The sequence below is a fragment of the Chroicocephalus ridibundus genome, chromosome 1 (genome assembly GCF_963924245.1).
Source record: "Chroicocephalus ridibundus chromosome 1, bChrRid1.1, whole genome shotgun sequence".
Lineage (NCBI taxonomy): Eukaryota > Metazoa > Chordata > Aves > Charadriiformes > Laridae > Chroicocephalus > Chroicocephalus ridibundus.
The window spans coordinates 22,442,327-22,464,952 of record NC_086284.1 but is presented as its reverse complement, the minus strand read 5'-3'; the positions used below and the strand labels follow the sequence as shown (position 1 = coordinate 22,464,952).

Genomic DNA, 22,626 nt, shown 5'->3' with positions numbered 1-22,626 from the left:
TCGAAAATTCTATCATTTCATGATCACTCTGCCCAAGATGACCTCCAATCTTTACATCCTCTACAAGACCTTCTCTTATAGGGGGTCCAGTAGGGCACTTTCCCTAGTTGGCTCCCTCACCAGCTGTGGTAGGAAATTGTCTTCCACACACTCCAGGAACCTCCGGGACTATTCCTTCTCTGCTGTGTTATATATTTCCAGCAGACGTCTGGGAAGTTGAAGTCCCCCACAAGAACAAGGGCAAATGATCATGAGACCTCTGCCAGCTGCTTATAGAATATTTCATCGGCCTCTACATCCTGGTTAGGGGGGTCTATAACAAAATCCCACCACGATGTCTGGCTTATTGGCCTTCCCCTTGATTCTTATCCATAAACACTCAACACTGTCATCATGCACATTGTTAAGTTCTTGGCATTCAAAACTGTCCCTGACATAGAGCGCCACCCCGCCACCTCTCCTTCCTTGCCTATCCCTTCTGAAGAGTTGGTAGCCATCAATCGCCGCACTCCAGTTGTGCGTGTCTTCCTACCATGTTTCTGTGATGGCAACTATATCATAGTTTCCCTGCTGTACAATGGCCTCTGACTCTTCCTGTTTGTTGCCCATGCTGCGTACATTAGTGTAGATGCACTTCAGCTGGGCTAATTGCCTTGCCACTTTATTGGGGGGGACAAGCCCTTATTCACACCTGACCGTGCTCAGACATTTCTGCAGTTGCCAACCCATCACTACTCCTCATGTCTTTGCTAGCACACAGGTCATCATCTCTCACCTTCACTGCGACAACAGGCTGCAAGACCTTACTAGCGCTTTTACCTACCAGCACTGGCATGCTGCTCCCAGGCACCACTTTAGTAACTCTGGTTACATCCCCATCCCCCTTCAAACCTAGTTTAAAACCCTATCAATGAGCTGAAATCTAATTAGCAATTCTGAACAAACTAGACTGAAACCCTGCCCACTCTGACCATTCAAAATAAAAAAAAAAACCCACCACACCAAAACCACAACCTCCTCTTTGTAATTGCAAAAATACCTAGGAGGTTGCCAAGAGACTGCAAAGTGGCCCTAGTTCAGCTAAGCATACACTAAAATTAAGATGCTTTCTTCAGTATCAGTATTAAGTGCTTTGCTGAATTGGGGCCTTAAAAGATGACCAAGGTCATATCCAACATTTTCAGAAAGTCAATTGTCAATTCACGGACCTTAAATAAATTCTGGCTTGGGATGAAGGATATGGGACTTTCAACCTTATAACATTGTTCTGAGGTATTTCACATTGAAAGGTGACATTTTAGAGGCTGCTCTGTTTCATACTATTATCGGACATATCTCTGAAAGCAAAAGCTTTACACATTTGATACAGTTTGCAATGAGTCTGAATACCTGTGTAGTTTTTATGCACGAGTAAAATAACCTTAGCATTATTTTTTAAAATTAAATTATAAAAGACACTGCAACTTCAAATCCATCTTTTTAATATCAGATACCATATATCCAAAGTGTTTCACAAATATTTTATCAAAATCCACTACAAAATCATTGTGGATCAAAGTTTTTCTGCTAAAACTTTAAAAAGGATAAAAAATTACGAGAGGACCATATGCTATTCTGGAAGCAAATCCTCTCCTAGTTCTTCATCAGCAAAATCATCTTCCTCAGTTCTTTTTCTTGCTGCAGTTTTTGGTCTTTCTGCTTGTGGGCCAAGTGGATCTATGTAGGAGGCATCTAGGGTTTAAATAAATACATTTGAAATAGTTACCTGCAAGTAACTTCAGCTTTGTTTCAAACATACACAATCAAACACAAGAGTGGGTTTTAGCATTACGCATCTGTAAGGTGACTTTGAAATGCAGGCCAGAAAGAGCATATGAACCCTGAAGGAGAACAAGATCCTGCATTCAGGAAGCGAGGCATGGCGCAAGAGCAAAGTACCTGACTGCTACTGATAAAAGTCTTTTTGTTTTTTTCCCCTTTCTTTTTTTAAAATCAATTTGTCTTTATTTTATTACAGTCATTAAGTGAGAAAAATACTTCGGAAAAGTGCACGGAACAGCAAAACTCATGAGTTGGTTACGGAAGGACATGTTAGGAAGTACCACATTCCACATGGATTTGGGTTTTTAAATCCCTCTGAAAATTCAGTCTTACTGTAGAACTTATGACTGCAGAACCATAAGAGCTGACTAAAGGATGCGGCAGACATATTGAAAGTAATAAATATCTACATGGGCCACATTTCTTAATTTACAATCACTTTACAGTGAGCTCTGAACAATGAAGCTAAAGCTCCATTGCTTCAAAGCTAAAGCTTCACATTTATTTCACGAGGAAAATGTTTTTCTTAATTGTCTAAATTTACATGCTCTTCCAATAACTTTTTTTTTTCCATCTCCCCTCTTTTTGAGGGCCAGGAAAGTTAAGAAGGTATAAGATGCCCACTTGCCTATTTCTTTACTGCCGCTGCTTTCATAGGGTTCACTTGTTCCAGGCAAAGCTTTTAGTTTGACACTCAGTCTTTCTCCTTTGGTACCACCACTATCTGGGGGGGAGGGGAAAAAAAAAAAAAAAAAAAAAAAAAAAAGAGTTGAAGACAAATTACATGCTGTTATGTTCTGTGAAATCATGATACAAGAAACAACATAAATTCAGCTACTATCTGTCAAACAAGATTTGGATGGTACAGTACTCATTTGTAATAGTGGTCATTAAAACACAATGGACACTGTGTCCACACACATGTGTTTTAATTTAAAAAAAAAATATATATACAGCCTTATTTACTTTGGAGTAAATACATCAAAATATTTCTGCTTCAAATGCTGACATTTCAGTTGCTTATAAATTACAGTCACATTTCGGAGTTAAAATAAGCATGATAAATATAAACACTGTCACAATGTATATGGACATTTCATACCTCTGTGTGCTTACTAATATATTAGTATGATCCACCTGTTCCATACTGTCAAGGTTAAATACAACGCTAACTTTGCTTTTAATTAGAAGAGTGTAATTGGCATGCGCTGTCTGCATGGCAGGCAGGCACGGTTCGCGTATACAGACCATCCCGGCCCTGCATCTTGCTGCAAACACTGTGCTGGCAGCTCAGTTTGCAGCAGGGCCCCAAGGAATGTGTCGGCTCTGAGGGCTGCCTCGTGCCCAGACAACATCAGATTGACATTCTCTTGCCACAGCAGTATTCCAGACATTTTAAATATTCTGTTCACCTCTGAATCTCTTTTTCACATTCATGGCAAGCTTTCAATCTTGTCTGCTACAACAAATTTTTATGCATTTTTTTTTCCTCCTAGGAGAAAACGTTTCATGTTTGGCTTGGTGTATTTAGAAGGCAGGACATGCCATGCAGCCAAATACAAACATGCTCATTTACAACATGAAACAATGCTGTTATTAAAAGTCCTCCATCTGTAAGGAGGAAAAATGGGTTTCATTCAGCAAACATTAATTACAAAGTCTGGACTTGGCAACACATTTCCATTGTCTTATTTACTATAAATATTCTTTTTATAAATATTGTTACTATAAAAAAAAATACCCAACAACTTCCACAAAGATGACAAACCTTTATTTCTCTATAAATACTATTGCAAACTTCAGTTTACTCAGCCCTGAATTGCTGACAATGTCTCTGGTCCAAGAAAGATCTAATACATACAGTCACACATCAAACAGTTAATATGTTTACAAGACACAGATTACAGCTGAAACTTCAAAGCAAGGTAAATCTATTTTAACGTACATCAACCTCCCTTGGATCAATTCTCACTGTCAGATTTCACGAAGAAGTGAATTCTTCACAAAGGATTTGAAGAAACTGAAAGGAATCAATGGGTTTGACTGGGGAGGCTCAGCCACATGGCTGTGGTATTACAAAAGGGCTGCCTCTTGATTTCAGTGGGCTTTGGACAGGCCTGCATAATAAAGAGGTGAATGCTGAGCTTCAAAGATGGTGTGGATGAAAACATTTTGAGGAGTTTAGAGGACAACAGAAGATGTTTAACAGGGAGAGAAAGAGTAGAATAGGAGTAGGCACAGAGTCCTGTGCAACGGAAAATGAATAATTTACAAAATAATGAATAAAGTTGGAAGAAGCTGTAAGGAGATGCAAAGACAGGGAGGATACAGCAGAAACTACACTAAGGGAAGACTAAACTCGTCAAAGAAACTCCATAGGTTTAATTGGTTGGTTCCAGAAAGGAAGAACTGGGTGTAATGAAAATAAAAGAGGAAGAAGATGGCATATCAAAAGTTTTCAGCTGTGAAGGAGGAAAACACATGGGTTTTAGTGATACTACCAGAGGAATGGAAAGGATTTTATATTAGCTAAAAGAAGGAAAAAAAAAAAAAAAAGGATGGTGGACAAACCGAAATGTCTGGGAGAAACATAATACCCACAAGTTAACTGTACATTTTACTGCCCTAAAACAAACAACCAAAACCAGAAGCTTTCTTGGACATCCTAGGACTCTTAAGTTTTATTAGGGCTACATCCAAGATGGGAATGAAGCAGCACGTCCAAAATCTGAAGCCAGATTTTCCCCCCTTTTCTCTCCCCATCCAACCCTAGGGTCCAACCCTATGTGTCCAATCCTTGAAGTACCTAAATCTCACCAACTGTCCGTCCCCCGCCTCCGCACAGCTTTGAAGTTCCTTAAGCACTTATTGCTATGATTGAGTTGCCCAAAATGGCCATCCTGAGCAGCAAGATGCCTGCAGGATGTTCAGCAATGTCACCTTGGTGCCTAAGCTCCCCTTTCTGTTTATGAGTCAATACAGTAAATGGAATTGTGAGTGCTGTTACAGTGAGCAAACGTAGCTGTTCACGCAAATGTAGCTTTTTAGTCTTCAGACTTGATTCAGTTGCCCAAACACTTATTTACTGCATTTAATGAACTGAACCAGCTCACTAAAGGGTTAGACTACTGCTAGAAGTAGTGCAAGGGAAGCAGCAAGAACATATCCAGGAATGGGAAAGAAAAGAAGTGCTGTCAGGGGCTGAACTATTCTTTCCAGAACCAGCAAGTTATTTGATCAGTACATCCCACCTTGACTAAATGCACCCTGGAAAACACTATGAAGAATAAGTGTCTATGGGCACAGCATCCTCTTAACACTTGAGCAGTAAGAACACAGGGATGCCATAGTAGATTAAAGATCTATCTAAACTGGCTTATTGTCCATACAAAAGAACAAGATGTTTAGGGAAGAGCATCGTAAGTAGAGCAAGCATACACAGTAGCTCTCCAAGAATAGTTTCCTAGCGTCCAACAATTTGTAAATCAAGCATGTGTTTGGGGGAAGGGAGTGGCTCTTGATATTTAATAATGGATTGATTTATTTTTTTCTGCAAGAACTTGTTCAATCCCTTGAGCCCCTGTAAAACTTTTGCATCCGTAACAACCTGAGGTAACGAGTTTCACTTTTCATTTCCTCTGAACCTACCAATCTAGCCCCACCTCGCCACAGAAAGGAGCGCCCTGCCCTTTCTGCCATGCGTCACATCCCCCTCCACGTGCTGTCAAGTGGTAGCAGGCTGTGCTGGAGCAGGCTGCCGATACGTTTGAACCGTATCAGCAAAGTAATGCAGATCACCACACAGCTCACCTTACCTCTATATGACCATTATATCTACAGCAAGAGTGAAGGGAAAGTTAACATCTTTTCTGGTAGCAGCCCATAGTTAGTTTAAATTAAGCTAATATGCAAAACCACATCAAGTCTCCATGGACTGTGCTATGCTCTGAGCATACTTAAAAATGTGCAAGAGCAGCATCTTGCATTTTAAAGTACATCTGGAAGAGAATAAGAGGTGGTTGACACCATCTACCTTACACGGAGATGTCAGACAGCAGCTCAGAGAGCGAGAGATCTGGCTTCAATATCTTCCAGCCCCTGAGGGAGTTCAAACCCACAGCTCCATCTTTCAGGAGGAATATCCTAGTTGTTGAGCCATTTGGGCTGAGGCTTTTCTTGACACTCTGCCATGGGATACAGGATTTGGCTACCAAAATGGCAGCTATTAAAAATTCTGCTGACCATATAACATGATCTGCCAGAAGTTTAAATTTCATCTTGAAATTACTTTTTGTAGTTCTATTTTCAGATAAATCATCTATATGTTTTTATTCAGTATACATATATAATTTGGCCAAAGATTTTATACACATTCCAGCCTTTGGATTATGGGAATGAAACTAATTTTCTCTAAAGTAATACACAGAAAAAACTAAAGGTAACATCAGGACATAGGATAATAATAAAAACTCTGGATGAAAGGATTTTTTTTAGAGTTTTTCTTTAATAGTCCAGCTTTGAGTGTTAACATCTGTCTGACTGCACTTGCAATCCAAGGACTACAGGTAGACATTTCTCAAACTGCAACTGAATTCTACCTGCATTACTCTAGTAACTGTACAAACACACGCTCCTAATTAAAGCTTTTGAATAATGAATGGAAGACCAGTGCTGAACTAAATTGCTCTCTGTATCCAAGAAAACCTTCACTGCAATTAATACATGCTCATTATTTATTTATTTATTTATTGTACTTTTATTTAAAAGGTATGTTATTACTGTAGCTCATGTGGAAGCCAGTCCACTCAGCCTGGGTGGATAATGTGGACACATAAACTGACTGCAGGAACATGGCTCCGGATTTCAGTTCAAAAAAGCAACAAGAACTGATTAAGCAGAGCTGGTCGATACATTTTCAAAATCTGATTTATAAATATATCTACTCTGTAAAATTATTATGCTTGAGAGTTGGATTATCATGCTGACATTATCTTCCCCTCAGTTTGCATGCAATAGCATTAACTGGGAGCTATGTATATAAAGACATAAATAATATACGCTACATGCTGATATCTGTTACAGTGCATTCCTTCCTCTCATCTGTTTAAAAGTCATGCCCATAATGTTATATTTAGGACATTTAGCTATGTTGTATTATAAGCATAATGTGTTCTGTTCATTCATATTTCTTCAACTTGCACACAAAAACTAATTTGAACTAATTCTTCCACATACAATTTTAAAAAGGAATCAAAGTATAAAACTTATTTTTAAAAAATGGTTAATTTTACATGTCAGAATAATGAATAAAACAATATTCTGCAAAATTAATTATTTGGAATAATCCGATTTTAAGCAGCGATATCTAGCAAAAAAGATTCTAAATTCTTTGTGTTTCTGAACTTCCTACTTAGCAAGATACCTGTGCATATATATCACTTCAACACATAAAATCCATTGTTTTATATTTATTTTTTAAAGGACTTTCACTAGTTGTAATTACAGCGATGAGACTACTGCATCAGAAATTCCTTCAGTATCACGAAGGATATAAATTAGAGCTTTTGGTACCATTTTACTCATCAGGAGAAAGATATCAAAGCATAAGGTGGCTTGGTAATCTGCCTCCTCTGTAAAATGTTTATGTAACAAAGTGCATAGTGGCCAATGCTTTTAAAGACTGCAGATGCTTCACCAAATCTAGAATGTGTTTAAATGCAGCTCTGTGCGTCTTTCATATTTGGGATGAAGACGCCGTCTTTGGAGAAGAGAGGGCTTTGGTTTGGGTTGACCGAAGAGAACAGTAAGTTCAGTGTAACAGACAGAATATTATATTAAAACTGAGAAATGGCATGGAAAGCAGACGCAATTTTTAACTGCACTGCAGTTCATTTTGATTTGAAATTCTGTTGAATGAAAGTTGTTTCTGGAATGTCAGTTAAGCTAACTTAGGCGAGTTCAGATGCAGGAAACAGATTAAGATGTTCTCTTCACTCAAGAATTTTCCCTGTTTATAAAAAGAAAGGGTTTGGGGTTTTTTTTGTACACACAACCAATGGAACAATCCCACATTTTGTCATTAATGAGGCATCAACTTACACACAAAACCTAGAAAATATAAGTGATCATGAAGTCCTAGATGCAGGATAACAAGAGAAACTCTTGCCTTACTGACAGTGAAGATTATTTGGGATGCTTATTGCCCTAACATCTATACTATGTTTACATATTATAGGAGGAGATCCCTATGTGCTGGTAAAGGGTGTTTGAATATGGAATGTTTGTTTGGAATGGACAAATCCCTTTTGCCACTGACATCATCACAGCTGAAACTGAAAATGATAAAAAGGTACCTAATTTATTCTTGCGCCATTTCCTTCCCAAATTCATCTGGACAGGCTCAGGTAACAAGGAGAATACAAAGTGCTCAGCCTTTCATCTTCTGAATTCAACACTGCTTCTTTGGGCTCCTGTCCGAGACTGCACGGCTCCTCTCAGTCAGTACAAAAGTGCCCTCTCATCCAGTACAAAATTCCCCATTCAGAGAGCTGAGCAAATGCAGAGACCAAGTAAACACCACTATGGTAATTATTCCTTAAGGTCATACTGTGCCTTATCTATGAAAGGCCTTATGCTATTGAACAGTAAAAATCTTTTTGGGTAGTAAAAACCACAACGTCCTAACTTCCAAATTCTGTATGTTAGTATCACGTCTCTGCAAAACACAAAAAAAAGTGAGTATGAAAACAAGAAAAGCTTATTGAAAAGGAAATCTTTGAGAACTCAGATGTACTGTTAGCTTTCAGGTTTTTGTGGGGGTTGTTTTGTTTATTTAATTATTTATTTATCCTCCTTTTTTAAAATGAAAAAGAAGAATTTTAAGGGCATATACCCAGGTCAGCTGCTTCCAACATGAATCAAAAAGATCGAAAATCATAAATCTGATATTCGTGGAGAGAAGAAAATTTTTATAAATAAGAGTGAACAAACACATTCAATTTGGGGTATTCATTTTAGATTTAATACTTATCCTTCTCACAAGACAAGAGTAGATTAACTGACACTGACATAAATGTCAATTTTCTTGGTCTCTCTTTTTCCATTCTGTCTACGATTCATGCATACACTAATCATATTCTTCAGATTATGCTTTGATGCATGTCATGCACCTTCTGTTTTAACTTATATTAGCAAAGTAGTAAGTGTCCTTTTAAATACAAGCCCTGCTGACTTAGTTCTCTTTCCTCTTAGTTTCCTCTTTAAAAGCAATTTCAGATCACATTTCCTAAAACAATGAAGCCTGAATCATTAATACTCCTAATATACAGGGAGTCCCTAATATAGGGACAAAATACTTGGTGAAAAAAATATATGTTAGGAATGCCACCTAAAATATTTGGAATGCACACACACTTCATTTAGCTACTAAGTACTTTAATTTAGCTAGTACGTACTAAACTGAGGAGGATTCCATGCTTCACTGGGTCCAGTAATGATGGCAAATCCCTCATACACTGCAGGAAAATGATCCCTTTTGGTGCTGGCAACACCACTGGAAAAGATTAATCTTAAAATGTATACAAATGTGGGGTTTTTTATTATTATTATTTTGAAGCCATTAATTTATCAAAAATGTAGTAAGATTCTGAAATAAGATAACCCATGTTTATATTCCGTATGTGTCTTTACTCAGGCCATGTACAAAGGCTTTTTACACTGCAAAAAACAGACTCATAACCCAGGTGAATGCTGCCTAACATTGGATAAAACAATGTTTGGGTCTTCAGGTTTCTGTCACTCATCCTCAATAAAAGGCATACAAACTACAACATAGTCCTTAACATCTGTTGCTGTGAGCGTGCAGCTTCTTCACTGATAAGGTTCCCCAGAGTCAACACTACTAGTTAAAAAAGTGTAATGCCTTTAACTCCTTCTAAAAATAAATGTAAGTAGTACATCTCAGTATAACTTTTAATTAGGAATCCCAGCAGAAAGTTAACACTGGGCTCAATACAGGACCTTCTTTGTACCTCAGCTTGTTTGTTGAGTCATTTCCAGAAAGGTTGAATCTTTGGCACTGAATTTGTATAACGGAGACTTCTCAAACATGCTCTTATACAGACTTGTTCCCAAACTCCGTTTTTTTCCATTCTTTCATGAATTTGACATAAAATCTTGATCAACAATCTAAGAATTATTGATAGGACAAATTCTAGGTCAATCTTCACCCTGCTTACCCTCTCATCCTCTTTATGTTAGCATCCTAAATGTCTGCATTTGCTCTTCTCCCATTACTCTAGTTATTGGGAGGAAAAGTAATGCTGTGGAATTACGAGAGCTTGAAGTCAAAGTTCTCATGTGTTCAACTCTGGAGGGGAGGGGATTATTTTTTTTATTTCAAATTTTTTTTAAAAGACCATAGATGTTTTCCATAGATATTTCTGTCTTTAGAAGAAGTATTGACAAAATGGTAGTTTGGGGGATTAATGTTGTCTTAGCATCTTTCCAGCTTGGTCATTATTTACATCCTCTTTCGCTAAATTACTGACTACTGTGTCCCAATACATGCCCTTTTTTCACTAACAAGGGCAGGGATAATTATAAAATGTATCTGTAAGAAAAGAGACCCATTGTGCCATTTGCCTGTATGCCTGATGCAATGTTTTGCACAGCTGTAAATACCCTTGCCTGCTACCAATGCTGCTCTTCATTTCTATTTATTATAAGCCAAAGTGGATCTCCACCTTATGACAGAAAACAGGGACCGATGCCGTCTCGGGCTGCTGTTTTGCTGGCACTTCTAGCTGGCTGCCTGATCATAGGGCTGGTGTAACAAAGGAGAGTGCAGAAACGTTTCCATCCCTCTCTGTTACCAAAATAAGGAATTTCACCCCAAGAATTACTTTGGCCTGAGGCCCAGAACAGGTAAAATTCAATCCTAGGTGAATGTCGTTTTTTCTACATATCAAGAAATGATTTAAAAGCTTCTCTAGTGAACCTACTGAGCTGAAAAACTAATGAGATCTCCTTCAAGCATCCAACACTCATTCTTAACCCTTAGAGAACCCAGGAAAGCAGTCTTCATACATTTAACAGCATTCTAAGATTACACTAGTAATTTCCATGACTTTTCATGATCCTCCAGAATTGGATAAATATAGTAAAGCATCTGCTAGGTAGGTGGAGAAATCAAATTACCAAATAAGAAAAAATATTCCATATATTATTTCTCTGTAAAAGGAAGGGAAAAGAGGGAAGCATGTATAAGGGATGACTTTTTATGACACCCATCGATATTAAGATAAACCAAATGCAGAATACAAAGAAACCATTTCCTATTTGGGTCAAAATGGATTTTTTTCTAGGTGACTGAATTAGCCTGAAGTCTGCTAGTTTCCTTAGAGCAGCAGAGGGGAACAGTTAAGTTTAACATTACTAACATTTCATGGATTTAATAATGGGAGGGAAAAATCATTAGCTCTGCAACATGCACACTGCCTAGTGCAAAGACAAAGCAGGCCAGTTTCCAGACTTACACTGCTAGAGTTTTACATTTATGAAAGTCAGCATTGTAAATCTATAGAAGCAGAGAGACTTCGCTTTCCTCTATGGAAGACTCAACTCTGCTACACTGGGAAAAGGGCAAGAAGCAGCTCAAAGATAGTATGGGTGTCTTCTTATTACAAAGTCAGCTGTACAAAATAGCCTCTTGAACTTGTAACGAACACCTAATGTAACAGACTAGATGGTGGGCACAAAATTCCCTTTTCTCTATGTTAAATAAAGACACAATGAATTCCTGTTTTTCATAGCTTACATGTTCTTTTTTGTTATAATAAATGATTCCTTACAGCAAATATTCCAAAGTTAATGGGATAAAAACGTTCAAGTCCACAGTACTGATGTAGAAATTTAGCTTTGGAATATACTGAGATCTGTATGTAAGGCACAAATCTTAGACAAAATCCATGCTACTGTACCAGCTGAGGTTTCATACAGCAATGAGATAATGAAAAATTATGAAATAAAATTTGTGAAGTACTTGCATATTATATATTTGTGTGCATTTCAGAATGTAAAGATGTTTTACAAACACTTTAAAAAAAACTAGTTTCTTTAGGATCCTAACAAATCTGATATTTAAAGCAGAGACATTAAGTACTTACCACCACCAGCATTTCCTTCTCTGCGGCTACGTGCGCTGCCATCTCTGCCAGATTTAATGCGCTGGTGAACAGTCACAAAGATTTGAAAAGAACAAAACAAAACCCCCATTTAGTAATATACATTAAAGATAATTATTGAAAACTCAGCTTATTAATAAAACAGTAGAAGAACATTAAAGTAGGTTTACTATACTGTAACTAATAAACCTTCCTTTTCCAACAAAGTTGTCCTTAAAATCAGTGTTAAATCCAAAGTTTACATAAAATGAGTTCTATGAAATTCAAACAGAGCATCTCAATAAATCGTTTTTCTTCAGATAAAATTTATACAAAGAATGTGTATAAAAATAGTTCAGATGTACCTTTGTGAGGTACAGCTGAAAAAACAGGCAACATAGCCCTCCTTGCATGAGTTCAAAGTAGCCTCTGCCTATTAACGTCTTGTAAATCCCACAAGCGTTTTATTATTGTAAAGATTCAAGGGGGGGAAGTAGGGAAATCTATAAAAAGAACTATTCACCCCATAGATCTTAAATTTTGAATACTTGGCACAGCACTGTACTTTACAGCAAAATTTAATTTGCTGTTGAGTGTTAAATGCAAGATAAAGGTGAAGGTAAATACTTTAAAAGTTGTGTTTAAAAAGTCAGCTCTCTTGCACTGAGGAAGGCACCATAAACATCTTCCAGCTGTGTTTTTTTAGTGTTATTTGAAAACTTTAAAGTTTATCAAAGCAATACCTCTGTATCACATGGCAGACTTGGCTTCTCCTGGCAAACCACCAAATTTCTCATGCAAATATCTTGTCAATTACAAGAAGGTACATCTCAACAAGGGACTTTTTGATGGATAGGTACAAATACTTGGTGTTTAAAGTACTCAGTTGTTAATAAAGTAATCTCTGCATCTTATTTCAAAACATGAATTCAGGATCTGATAAAAACACATGTGCACACTACCTATGTGTTCAGGCCAATTACTGTAGCTTCTTCACTCATTTTTCACCAGAAAAATATCATGGAGTCTGGCAAAGTTGGAATGACACAGAACTGAAAGAACTTTCAAAATTGATGCCAACAGAAAACGGAAGAACCCTTAAATCAAAACTCACAGGAGTCAGACAGGAAAGCAGGGAGCCTAGTGTGAAACCAGGAACGGTCTTGAAGCGATCCAGTCTGGGACCAAATTTCTCATACTTTTTATTTATTTTGGGAAATCCTCAAGTCTAAAATATGTTCTCTGAATTCTGGATTAAATATCCTATTAGCAGTCCAGTATATCAGTCCTTCAGGAAGCATGTTCAGACTCTCCAAATGTTGAATGGCTGACAATGAGTCTGCCAGTGGAAGCTCAGCTTCTGTCTGTCAGAGGGAAGTGATCCCTATGTGATAGTGCCCTCATGGCATTTACATCCTGGGACTTTACTCCCAAAATACTATAGAAGTACTTCAGCTTAAGCATATGACTAATTCCTGTAAAGTTCCAAGTGCGTAGTTTATAAGTCATCCCATACTAAAAGCAGACATTTAAAATAGGTCCAATGATTTCCACCCTAAAAATGCCTATTTCTCTCCCATGACTGCAAAAGAAATTTAGGATGATTAGTCCAGATGTAGATGCCTGAAGGTAAAAGCAGTAAGTCCCCCTCAATGTTTGCACCTATCATCACTGCTTCACACCACACCCAATCAGTCCCTCATTTTCAGTCATTAAGCTCACTTAACGGAAATAAATAGTAATGTGCATATACATCAGTGCCAAGAAGGCTGTGTGAACTTTTACACTGTTAACACTGTTACTGTCTTTTTTAAACTGAAACATAAAAAAAAAAAAAATTAATGCAGTAAAAAAAGGAGAAAAAAAAAACCAACATGTGAAGTAAAAATCCAATACTGTGAGAGGCAGGGAGAAAAATTTCTACAGGGAATGAACCCCACAGATGTTCCCAGATTCTTGGCTGGAAGTGTTTAACAACTTGTCCATATTTGAGAACCGAGTGAAATAAGTACTCCAGAATATTTATTTTGGTATAAACTCCATGTGTTTTGGAGTTTATACGTTATCCAACGTATTCTGGAAAAACAATGCAGAATAGCAAATTTTGATCGATTTCTACAGGAAGACAAAGTCTGTGTGCAGATTTTGAAATGTAAGTATATTACACCAGCATTTATCTATTTTCTCTTTATTGGGTGCAATCGAGAAATCACAGGTTAGTATGAAATTGGGAGCATGAATTGAACTATATCTGGTACTGCTAACTGAAGCCAGCGTTGCTATTGGAAACTTAGGTGGTGAAATATTAAAATTTGATAATTTTAGAACTTGAAAGTATAGTTTATGACTATATGCTTATGGATGACAGAAGAAATTTCTTAGGACAAAAATACCTAGTAATTTCCAAAGCCAGATGGTAGACATAAGACTAAAAAACCACACACACACACATCAAGCAAACAAAAAAATTCCCCAATCCCAAAACCACAGGATGGGAACCCAGACATAATAGCAATAGCAAAAAGGAACTGTGGGGCTATTGTTTGCAAGACAGCACTGATATCGGGATTCTCTCACAGAAATATACTCAACTTCTAATACAGGATGGCAGCATACTAAATTGCAGTGCGTTCTGTAACATTGTTTTTTCTTAGTGTCTTTGTTCCTCTACATCTACAATGGTGTTGATTTTTAAGAAAACTGGGTCAGTGGGTTCCTTGAGGGACAGAAAAAAGTTGTTCCTTTCCTTGAGGAGACACCGAACTTGGGAGATTTCAGAGTGTGGCTGACAAGAGAGCCAGAAGAGGGAGATGGGAGCATGCACCCCCGTGTCAAGGAGCTGCAAGGAGCAGAAAGCAACTGATCAGACTTCAGAGGTTCTGAAGAGAATGTACTAGGAACGACAGCGGCAGATTTTTGCTGCCATTCAAAAACTCACTGAGCTTACTCCAACAGGCTGGAAGCATGGCCGGCCTGCAGGGATGAAGTTGACAGAGCTGACTAGAAACCTGTTTTATTTCTATTGGTGGTGGTGGTTTTGAGGGGGTGGTGTGTTTTTGTTTTGTTTTGGGTTTGGTTTTTTTTTTAAACCTAGTGCATTTCAGTTTTCTCTGTTTAAAAGAGAATTGGGTTAGTTAATTTAGAATAGAATCAGGCTTATTCAAATTTAAAAGCCTGATTTCTTTTCTGGGCAACACACTATAGGAGAATGTTTAGGCAGATCTACCTTAAAGCTTTGACTAACTATAAATGCCATCATAGACACCATATTCTTCTCTCTACTCCGCTCTCATGACACCCCACCTGGAGTACTGTGTCCAGGTCTGGGGTCCCCAGTACAAGACAGACATGAACCTGTTGGAGTGGGTCCAGAGCAGGGCCCCAAAAATTATCAGAGGGATGGAATAGCTCTCCAATGAAGAAAGGCTGAGAGAGTTGGGGTTGTTCAGCCTGGAGGAGAGAAGGGAGAACTTACTGCAGCCTTCCAGTACTTAAAGGGGCCTACAGGAAAGATGGGGACAAACTTTTTAGCAGGGCCTGTTGCAGTAGGACAAGGGGTAATGGTTTTAAACTAAAGGAGGGTAGACTCCCACTAGATATAAGGAAAAAAAAATTTATGAGGGTGGAGAAACACTGGCACAGGTTGCCCAGAGAGGTGGTAGATGCCCCATCCCTGGAAATGTTCGAGGTCAGGTTGGACAGGGCTCTGAGCAACATGATCTAGTTGAAGATGTCCCTGCTCATTGCAGGGGGGTTGGACTAGATGACCTTTAAAAATCCCTTCCAATCCAAACTATTCTACGATCTTTTAAATATTTTACTGGTAGGTTTTTCTCCACCAGGAAGTACAGAAATGTCTTCAGGAAAGCTCCCGCTTCCAACTGAAATAAACAGGAAGAGATGTGACAAGTTTTTTTTATTATTATTATTTACATACTCAAACATTAACTTTCTTAAAGGAAAAAAGTGTTAACACCTTCAGTGTAAAAAATGCTGGAATTATATGCAAGGAAATAGATAACATCTCCGTCTCCAGGGACCTCTCTCACCAACTATAAAATAATACAGTTTAAACTGGTTTAATCTCCGAGGTTTCCCGAGTAAAGCATTGAGGTATTGAAAGTTATTGCAAAGAATTATGTATGTCACTGACATTTAACTGATATTCCCTAGAAACCAAGCAAAGGCTGTTTAACACACTTCAGAGAGATCTCTTAAATTATGAGTTTTGCAGGACAGGATCATTATATCTGGTGATCTGTTTTGCTTACTGATACCGTTATGGGGGAGACATGGAGGAATATTACTGCACCACATTTGTGGACTGCTTTCTTTTGTCCATTTTCCCAAGTGTTTCAAATTCTACATTTACTGAGAATCCAAGCCAATACACTTCAACTAGGCCCCCAAAGTAAGCTTGTGGCATAAATTTGGAATCCTTTGATCAGTGTTTCTCCTTGTGAGCTTCATTTTTAAAATGTCCAAGTGTACATGTGCATTCTGAGATTCTCTGGAATTGAAGTAAAAGTGAAGTAACAAAGGATGCATTAACACATGGACCTGACATCAAAGAGGAGACAGTAGGTGTCACTAAGAGCAGGGCAAACTAGGTAAGACTTAACATGTCCTAACGTGACCATTTAGCTTTGAGGCAATTCAATGGATAGGAAGAGCAAGCATGAGCACTTTGCAGCTCAACAGCACGATAACGCTTTCCAAACAAGAAGCTGATTTTAATTTTAAAATCTTACTTTATGACAGGAATAGCAAGAAAATGATGCACACGCACACGTTCATTCCTCTGAACAGAACAGAAGTTATGATCTCATACCTTTCACAGCCTGAAGCTTTTCCATGGAATTTTTTTTTACAGTTTAAAAATTGGCACTAACGTGAATAATTTACTTCTACCTATGTAATCTGCCAGTGTTGCAACTTTGTATATAGCAAAAAGGAGTTCTACTACATGGACAAATTCTCAGGCTCCCCTTCTCTCCCTGTAGTTGCTTTATTACTTGGCTCATAAATACACTTTATACAGTTTGGCAAATAAGTAGGAAAGACAACATTCCAGAGACATTGAATTATGTGGGTGGCTCCGGCATTCCCATCACATCCACATAACCCATCTTTCACTAGTATTTAAAAATCACAGAAAATCCGGTGCTCAAAAACCATTCAGACAGATATAAGGCTGATCAGTAATTTAAAACTAAAAACCCCAAAACCACAAAATACGAGCCTCTCTAAAGCCGGAAGTTAATACACGTTTTATCTTGAAGTATCATAAACACTATTTTAGTTTCATCTATGTACGTAGTGATACTGTATAATCACAGAAAGAAACAAACTTACCTGCTCTCTTATTTCTTTTAATTTTTCCACTTTCTTGAGCTTTGTCACATATTCCTGGACTTCTTTCAGCCCCATATCTGTGCAGAGACGAACTAAAAATCGGAGGCCTAATTGAAAAGCAAAACATTGTTTAAAAAAAAGGCTTACAAGCAGGTCAAACTACAAATGCACCCTCACAGAATACAGAATGGCAAACAATGCAAATAGCTGAGAATACAAGGTGACACTAGTCCAGTATCACTATGCAAGTTGTGATCGTTTGCAAATAATTTAACATTTTCTGTGATGCAGTGTCTATATCCATGAACAGTACAAATACCATTTACATATGTGGAAGGCAGAAGACACACTAAGTCATCTGGCTCAGAACTCTTGACATTTGCAAAATACTTTGGAAACTGGAAAGCATAATAATGACATTAAGTTATTACTGAGGAGCCACTACCAATAGCATTTTGATGAAAACAACTTTACAAAAGCCAAGTTAATCAGAATGGTTTCTTTTTTCTGCTGCTGTGTTGATTTTTTAAAGATTAGTATTTATAGAATTAAAAAAAAACAACAAACAACAAACCAGACATGAAGATCGACTGTAACCGTATGATGGAACCAAATGAACCCCTAAAAAGTCTCCTGAGACACTATACCAAACTCTGAAAACATTGTTGCTATTCCTACGTGTTTGTCAACATCCTTTTGAAAGAACTGCCTCTGAAGCAGAAACAAGCATGACATGAGCCATTATCCTCCTGAATGCTCCTGATTTTCCTTCTGTGCTAAGTTAGTGTTCTGCTGATATTGGGAACTGAACTTGTTCACTGAGGGGTCAGGTAAGCATCAGAACCGGCATAAGGAAGACGGAAGCACATGGACAGGGAGGGATGCGTGAAAAACCATTGTTTCAACAGCAGAAAACTTTTAAAACACAAAAAACTAAAACTCCGGCCTCCGTTTCATAATTTGTAGAAGCTACATTCAGAAAAATACTAGGATTCTAAAAGGTTTACTAAGTGCTCCACCCCTCTGAAATATGTGTGACCAATACGAACATAACATTTTGCTTATAACTTTGAGGAGTCATAGTATTGAATTTCTCTTGTACAACAGAGCTGTACGATTTCTCTTTTAAAAAGCAGTGTTTATTAAAGCAGAACAATAGGATTTTATTTTAAAGTACAGTGAATGTTCTTCCCACATAGTATTTAAAAGCACAGGCTTGCTGGCAACAAGCTCATATTTTGGAATTAGTGAGGCACAGCGTGGGTTGTTAAGAGGATGTTCTCACAACCAGTGACAACCCCAATTTTCTACAGGGCTTTTTCATTTAGAGTATAGTGTGACTGATTCTGCAAAATATCTGACTCTTCAAAGTTATGTTTCCTGCAGTTTGGTTTGAAATTCTCAAGGGATTTTCGAGAGACTGGCTGACCTATTATAGTTAAAAACCCAACAACAAAATCTCACCCTCTACATTGTTTTGGAAGGCCTGGTTTTGGTAAAACTTAACAATAAGATTTTCTTATATCTAGAAACTTACATCAGGAGTTTCAACCACCAGTGACTAGAAGTAAAAATACGTGTATTTTATCATAAGAAAGATTAAATAAGTAACATAGTTATAAAATTTAGAAAGCACGTATGAGAGAGAACTCAACCAATCCACTAAAGTTAATTTTAATCTCTTCTTCAGCATTACCTTAATATTTCTTAAATCATGCTTTAGTGTTGTCACAGAAAACATGCAGCATTAGCATGAGTAAAAATGTTAGTTCATGAAAATATTTTCACATGAAAAATACTTACATCATACGATTACTAACACACATATCAATGTAAAAAAGTTACCTCTGATAGTTGCACCACTCAATGAAACAACTTACATTCAACATTCTCTGGGAATTTTCTGTGAATGACTTTGTATTTCTCTAGTGCTTTCTGGTAATTACCTGCAAACAAAGCAAACACCTCCAATCCATATATCCAAAAAGAATATCTGATGAAAAACAGACCCTGTTTAACATCACTTCATCCTTTTAGTTTGAGTACATGATTTAGTATCATAAGATCAAATTTGACAAAACCAAATTTAACATTCTTTTATTACTCATAGTAAAAACTAAGAGCATCTGAAAACAGCCCAAATTACTCTGTAAATAACAGAACTAAGAGGAGTTTCCTGATTTTTGCCCCTTTTTTGACCTGCCTCTAGGACCCTATTGTTCTAAGACACATCTACTAGACAAGCTGTATAAAGCATACCAGGGTTTACCTGAGGCTGCAAATGCATGGTTTGGTCAAATAGAAATGTTTAACAGTTGAGCTCTGCCTGTCCTTCCTTCCCTCAGAATACTAATTGTGTGTCTCTCCTTTGCCCAAATCTAGTAGCAAAGTAATTATCCTTTAAGACTTTTGCCTTCAGTTTTGGCTCGGCTTGATTATTATGGAAAGGACTGACAGACCCTGTGAATCTAAAACATCATAGCCATAAAATATCTGACAAAAAAAAGTTTGTTGAGGTATCACTATTTTTATTTTCCTAGTGCAAGATAGAGATCTGCTACGTGTTAACACAATCAGCTGGGAATTTTGCCAGTGAATCATAAATAGTCTAAAAGGCAGCCAAAACCAGTGTTTCTTTGCTGGGAAAACAGTTAATCTGTCTACTTTCGAGTGGTGCTGACTGTTCTTAATTCACTGACTTCCCCAGGTTCTGTTCCTTTTCTCACTGTTGTATTAAATAACTGAGCAGACTCAGAAAATGCACTTACTTATTATGGAAGTCTGTTATGTAAAGTTCTAAAGAAGCATAAAGGAGAGTGATAAAATGGGACAGCAAGAAAGAAAAGTATTATTTACACCATCAAGTGCCTTGAATGCTTTTTAGGTGATGAAAAACCCAGAAAGATTAGTCTCTTTCCATTTTGCCTATTATGTTCCCAGTAAGAAAATACAGCACATTAAGTTTGTCTTTTGTTTGTGTAACACAAATACTATTTTAATACTGAAAAATTATACCTGCAGCTGAAAAGGAATAGGAATTAATCAACTTTAAAATCTAATTACTTATGTTAGATCAGGTGGTAGTATAATAACATTAAAAAAAACTTTTATCAGATCATTCATGCTGTAGTATTATCTTTATTTTACTTATTTAACAGCACAAGGAGTGTTTTGTGCATAAGTCAGTGCAGGCACACTTCCTGGACTTAAAAGAAAAGTCACATTTTATTACATATACGCAGAAAACTCATAAAAAAAATTAATATGTAACTGAATTTTCAAACAAACTTTAGGACCAGTATTCACATCAGGTAGAAAAGATTAAAAAAAAAAATCAAAACATCAATCTAAACAAAATTAATCATAGAATGGTTTGGGATGGAAGGGACTTTTGAAGATCATCTAGTCCAACCCCCCTGCCATGGGCAGGGACACCTCCCACTAGTTGAGGTTGCTCAAAGCCCCATCCAGCCTGGCCTTGAACACTTTCAGTGATACGGCATCCACAACTCTCTGGGAAACCTGTTCCAGTGTCTCACTACCCTCATTTTAAGAAATTTCTTCCTTATGTCCCATCGAAGTCTACCCTCTTTCAGTTTAAAGCCTGTTGTTGTTGTCCCTTGTCCCATCACTACAGGCCCTGGTAAAAAGTTTTTATCTTTCTTATAATCCCCCTTCTATTCTTCAGGCTGAACAACCCCAGATAATTACAAAAAAATGTTACAAACCTCCAACCAATTACAAAAGAGTTACAGAACTTACCGCTTCTCCTGTAGCAACTGGCAACCATCAGCTGCCATTTCACTTCTGTCGGTCTGCATATAAATAAAATAAAATTATGCAGACTGACAAACAATGAAAAAGCAAAATAATCTGCATAGCGTTGGTAAAGACTTACTACTAAACTACTCTTGACATTTTTCACCAAGCATACTGCCTTCCTAGGAAGGATTTAGCCTGTTCCGTTCCACACTGTCTACCCCTGCGTCATGCTCCTGTGTGTTCAGGCCTCGATGACACTCATTTGTATTCTATATTATAGCCTTTCTCCTGCTCATCGTTCTGCGCACCAGACACAATTAGTAGACCTGAGATGCGAACCACTAATCTTTGTCTGAGACACAGAAGCACACAATGGGGGAGAATAAAATGCTGAACTGTGTTCTGAGGAAGTCCCAGCAGCAGGGTCCCAAGCACGCCCAAGGGATCCCTGCCAGGAATCACACTCCCCACAGACAGCTTCAAACCCTGGCTTCTCTTCTGTGTCATCACCTCAATGTCCAAGCTGCTACCTGTCCTTCTCTTTTTAGCACGTAACAGCGAGAGATGCAGTCAGAAAAAATATTTGAGACGTTTAAGCATGTACAACAAAACCATTGGACTCTTTTCTCGTTCTTATCAAGATAATGTGAAAATTAGGAAATTTTCATGTCAGCAGTGTAAAGGATGCTCTATAAGCCAAAGCACTTTTCACACATGGCTTACAATTCAAACAGTAGCATATCCCAAAGGCACTGATGCTAACATTTTCAGAATAGTTTTGTACTTATTCTCTTCAGTTTTTTCCCTCCACTCACAGCATAGGCAATTTTTAATTCTAAATATTAATCTGTTTGCCTCGTAGTTGCCAAACAAGCTTATGAAAGACATCTGCTTCACCTTTTTTAGTTTCAGCTGAATGTCTCCTGCAAACAAGAAAGGCAGCCAAGCAGACACCATAATAAAGTTTATTACGCATTTCAGTATGAAAATTCTAGGTAGAATAAATTTTCAGCAGCCAGCATTAGCTGCACAACTCCTTTTATTAATGATAGATTTGTGCATGCTAGTAAAATGTAATAATGAAAAAATGTTTCTCAATTCATTGTCTAACATATTATCTTAGAACGCAATTTGAAGTGTAATTATTGTGATTAAAACACTGAATACACTAAACAATGTTAAACTAAAAAATTCTGGTTATGGTTAAAATAAAGTTTAATTTTAAAATGTAACTTTATTTACAATTAGTAGCAATTTGTAACCAAATATTCATATTTATTAATTAGCATATCTAGACTCTATTTGTAATACCAGATAAACTCCAAAACATCCATGTTTTGTTATCTACTATTAACAATCTCATCCCACAGAGAAATAATTTCTCTGTATTACAGATAGATTACAAATGCAAATAATACTGAAGAATTTCATATGCCAATTATTCCTAAGTACTTTACAATCCACGTACTTCACATTTCATGCATGGACTGAGAGCAACATGAAGCATAAAATATTTAGATTTTTG

General features: G+C 37.4%; 1 protein-coding gene across 6 annotated transcripts in view; it reads right to left on the bottom strand.

Annotated features, from left to right (window-relative positions):
- Positions 1–1,464: 1,464 nt before the first annotated feature.
- Positions 1,465–22,626, bottom strand: part of IFT88 (intraflagellar transport 88) — a 46,620-nt gene continuing 25,458 nt past the window's right edge. For 5 of the 6 annotated variants that reach the window (XM_063330993.1, XM_063331001.1, XM_063330985.1 and 2 more), the window contains 6 exons: positions 21,102–21,154; positions 19,220–19,285; positions 17,340–17,446; positions 11,988–12,048; positions 2,450–2,545; positions 1,465–1,731 (listed from right to left, as the gene is read on the bottom strand). In XM_063330993.1, coding sequence (XP_063187063.1) covers positions 1,610–1,731; positions 2,450–2,545; positions 11,988–12,048; positions 17,340–17,446; positions 19,220–19,285; positions 21,102–21,154 — 505 coding nt within the window. In that variant the 3' untranslated portion in view covers positions 1,465–1,609. Of the gene's footprint in view, positions 1,732–2,449; positions 2,546–7,935; positions 8,370–11,987; positions 12,049–17,339; positions 17,447–19,219; positions 19,286–21,101; positions 21,155–22,626 lie in introns of those variants that run through there. The other variant, XM_063331009.1, reaches the window with a different exon arrangement.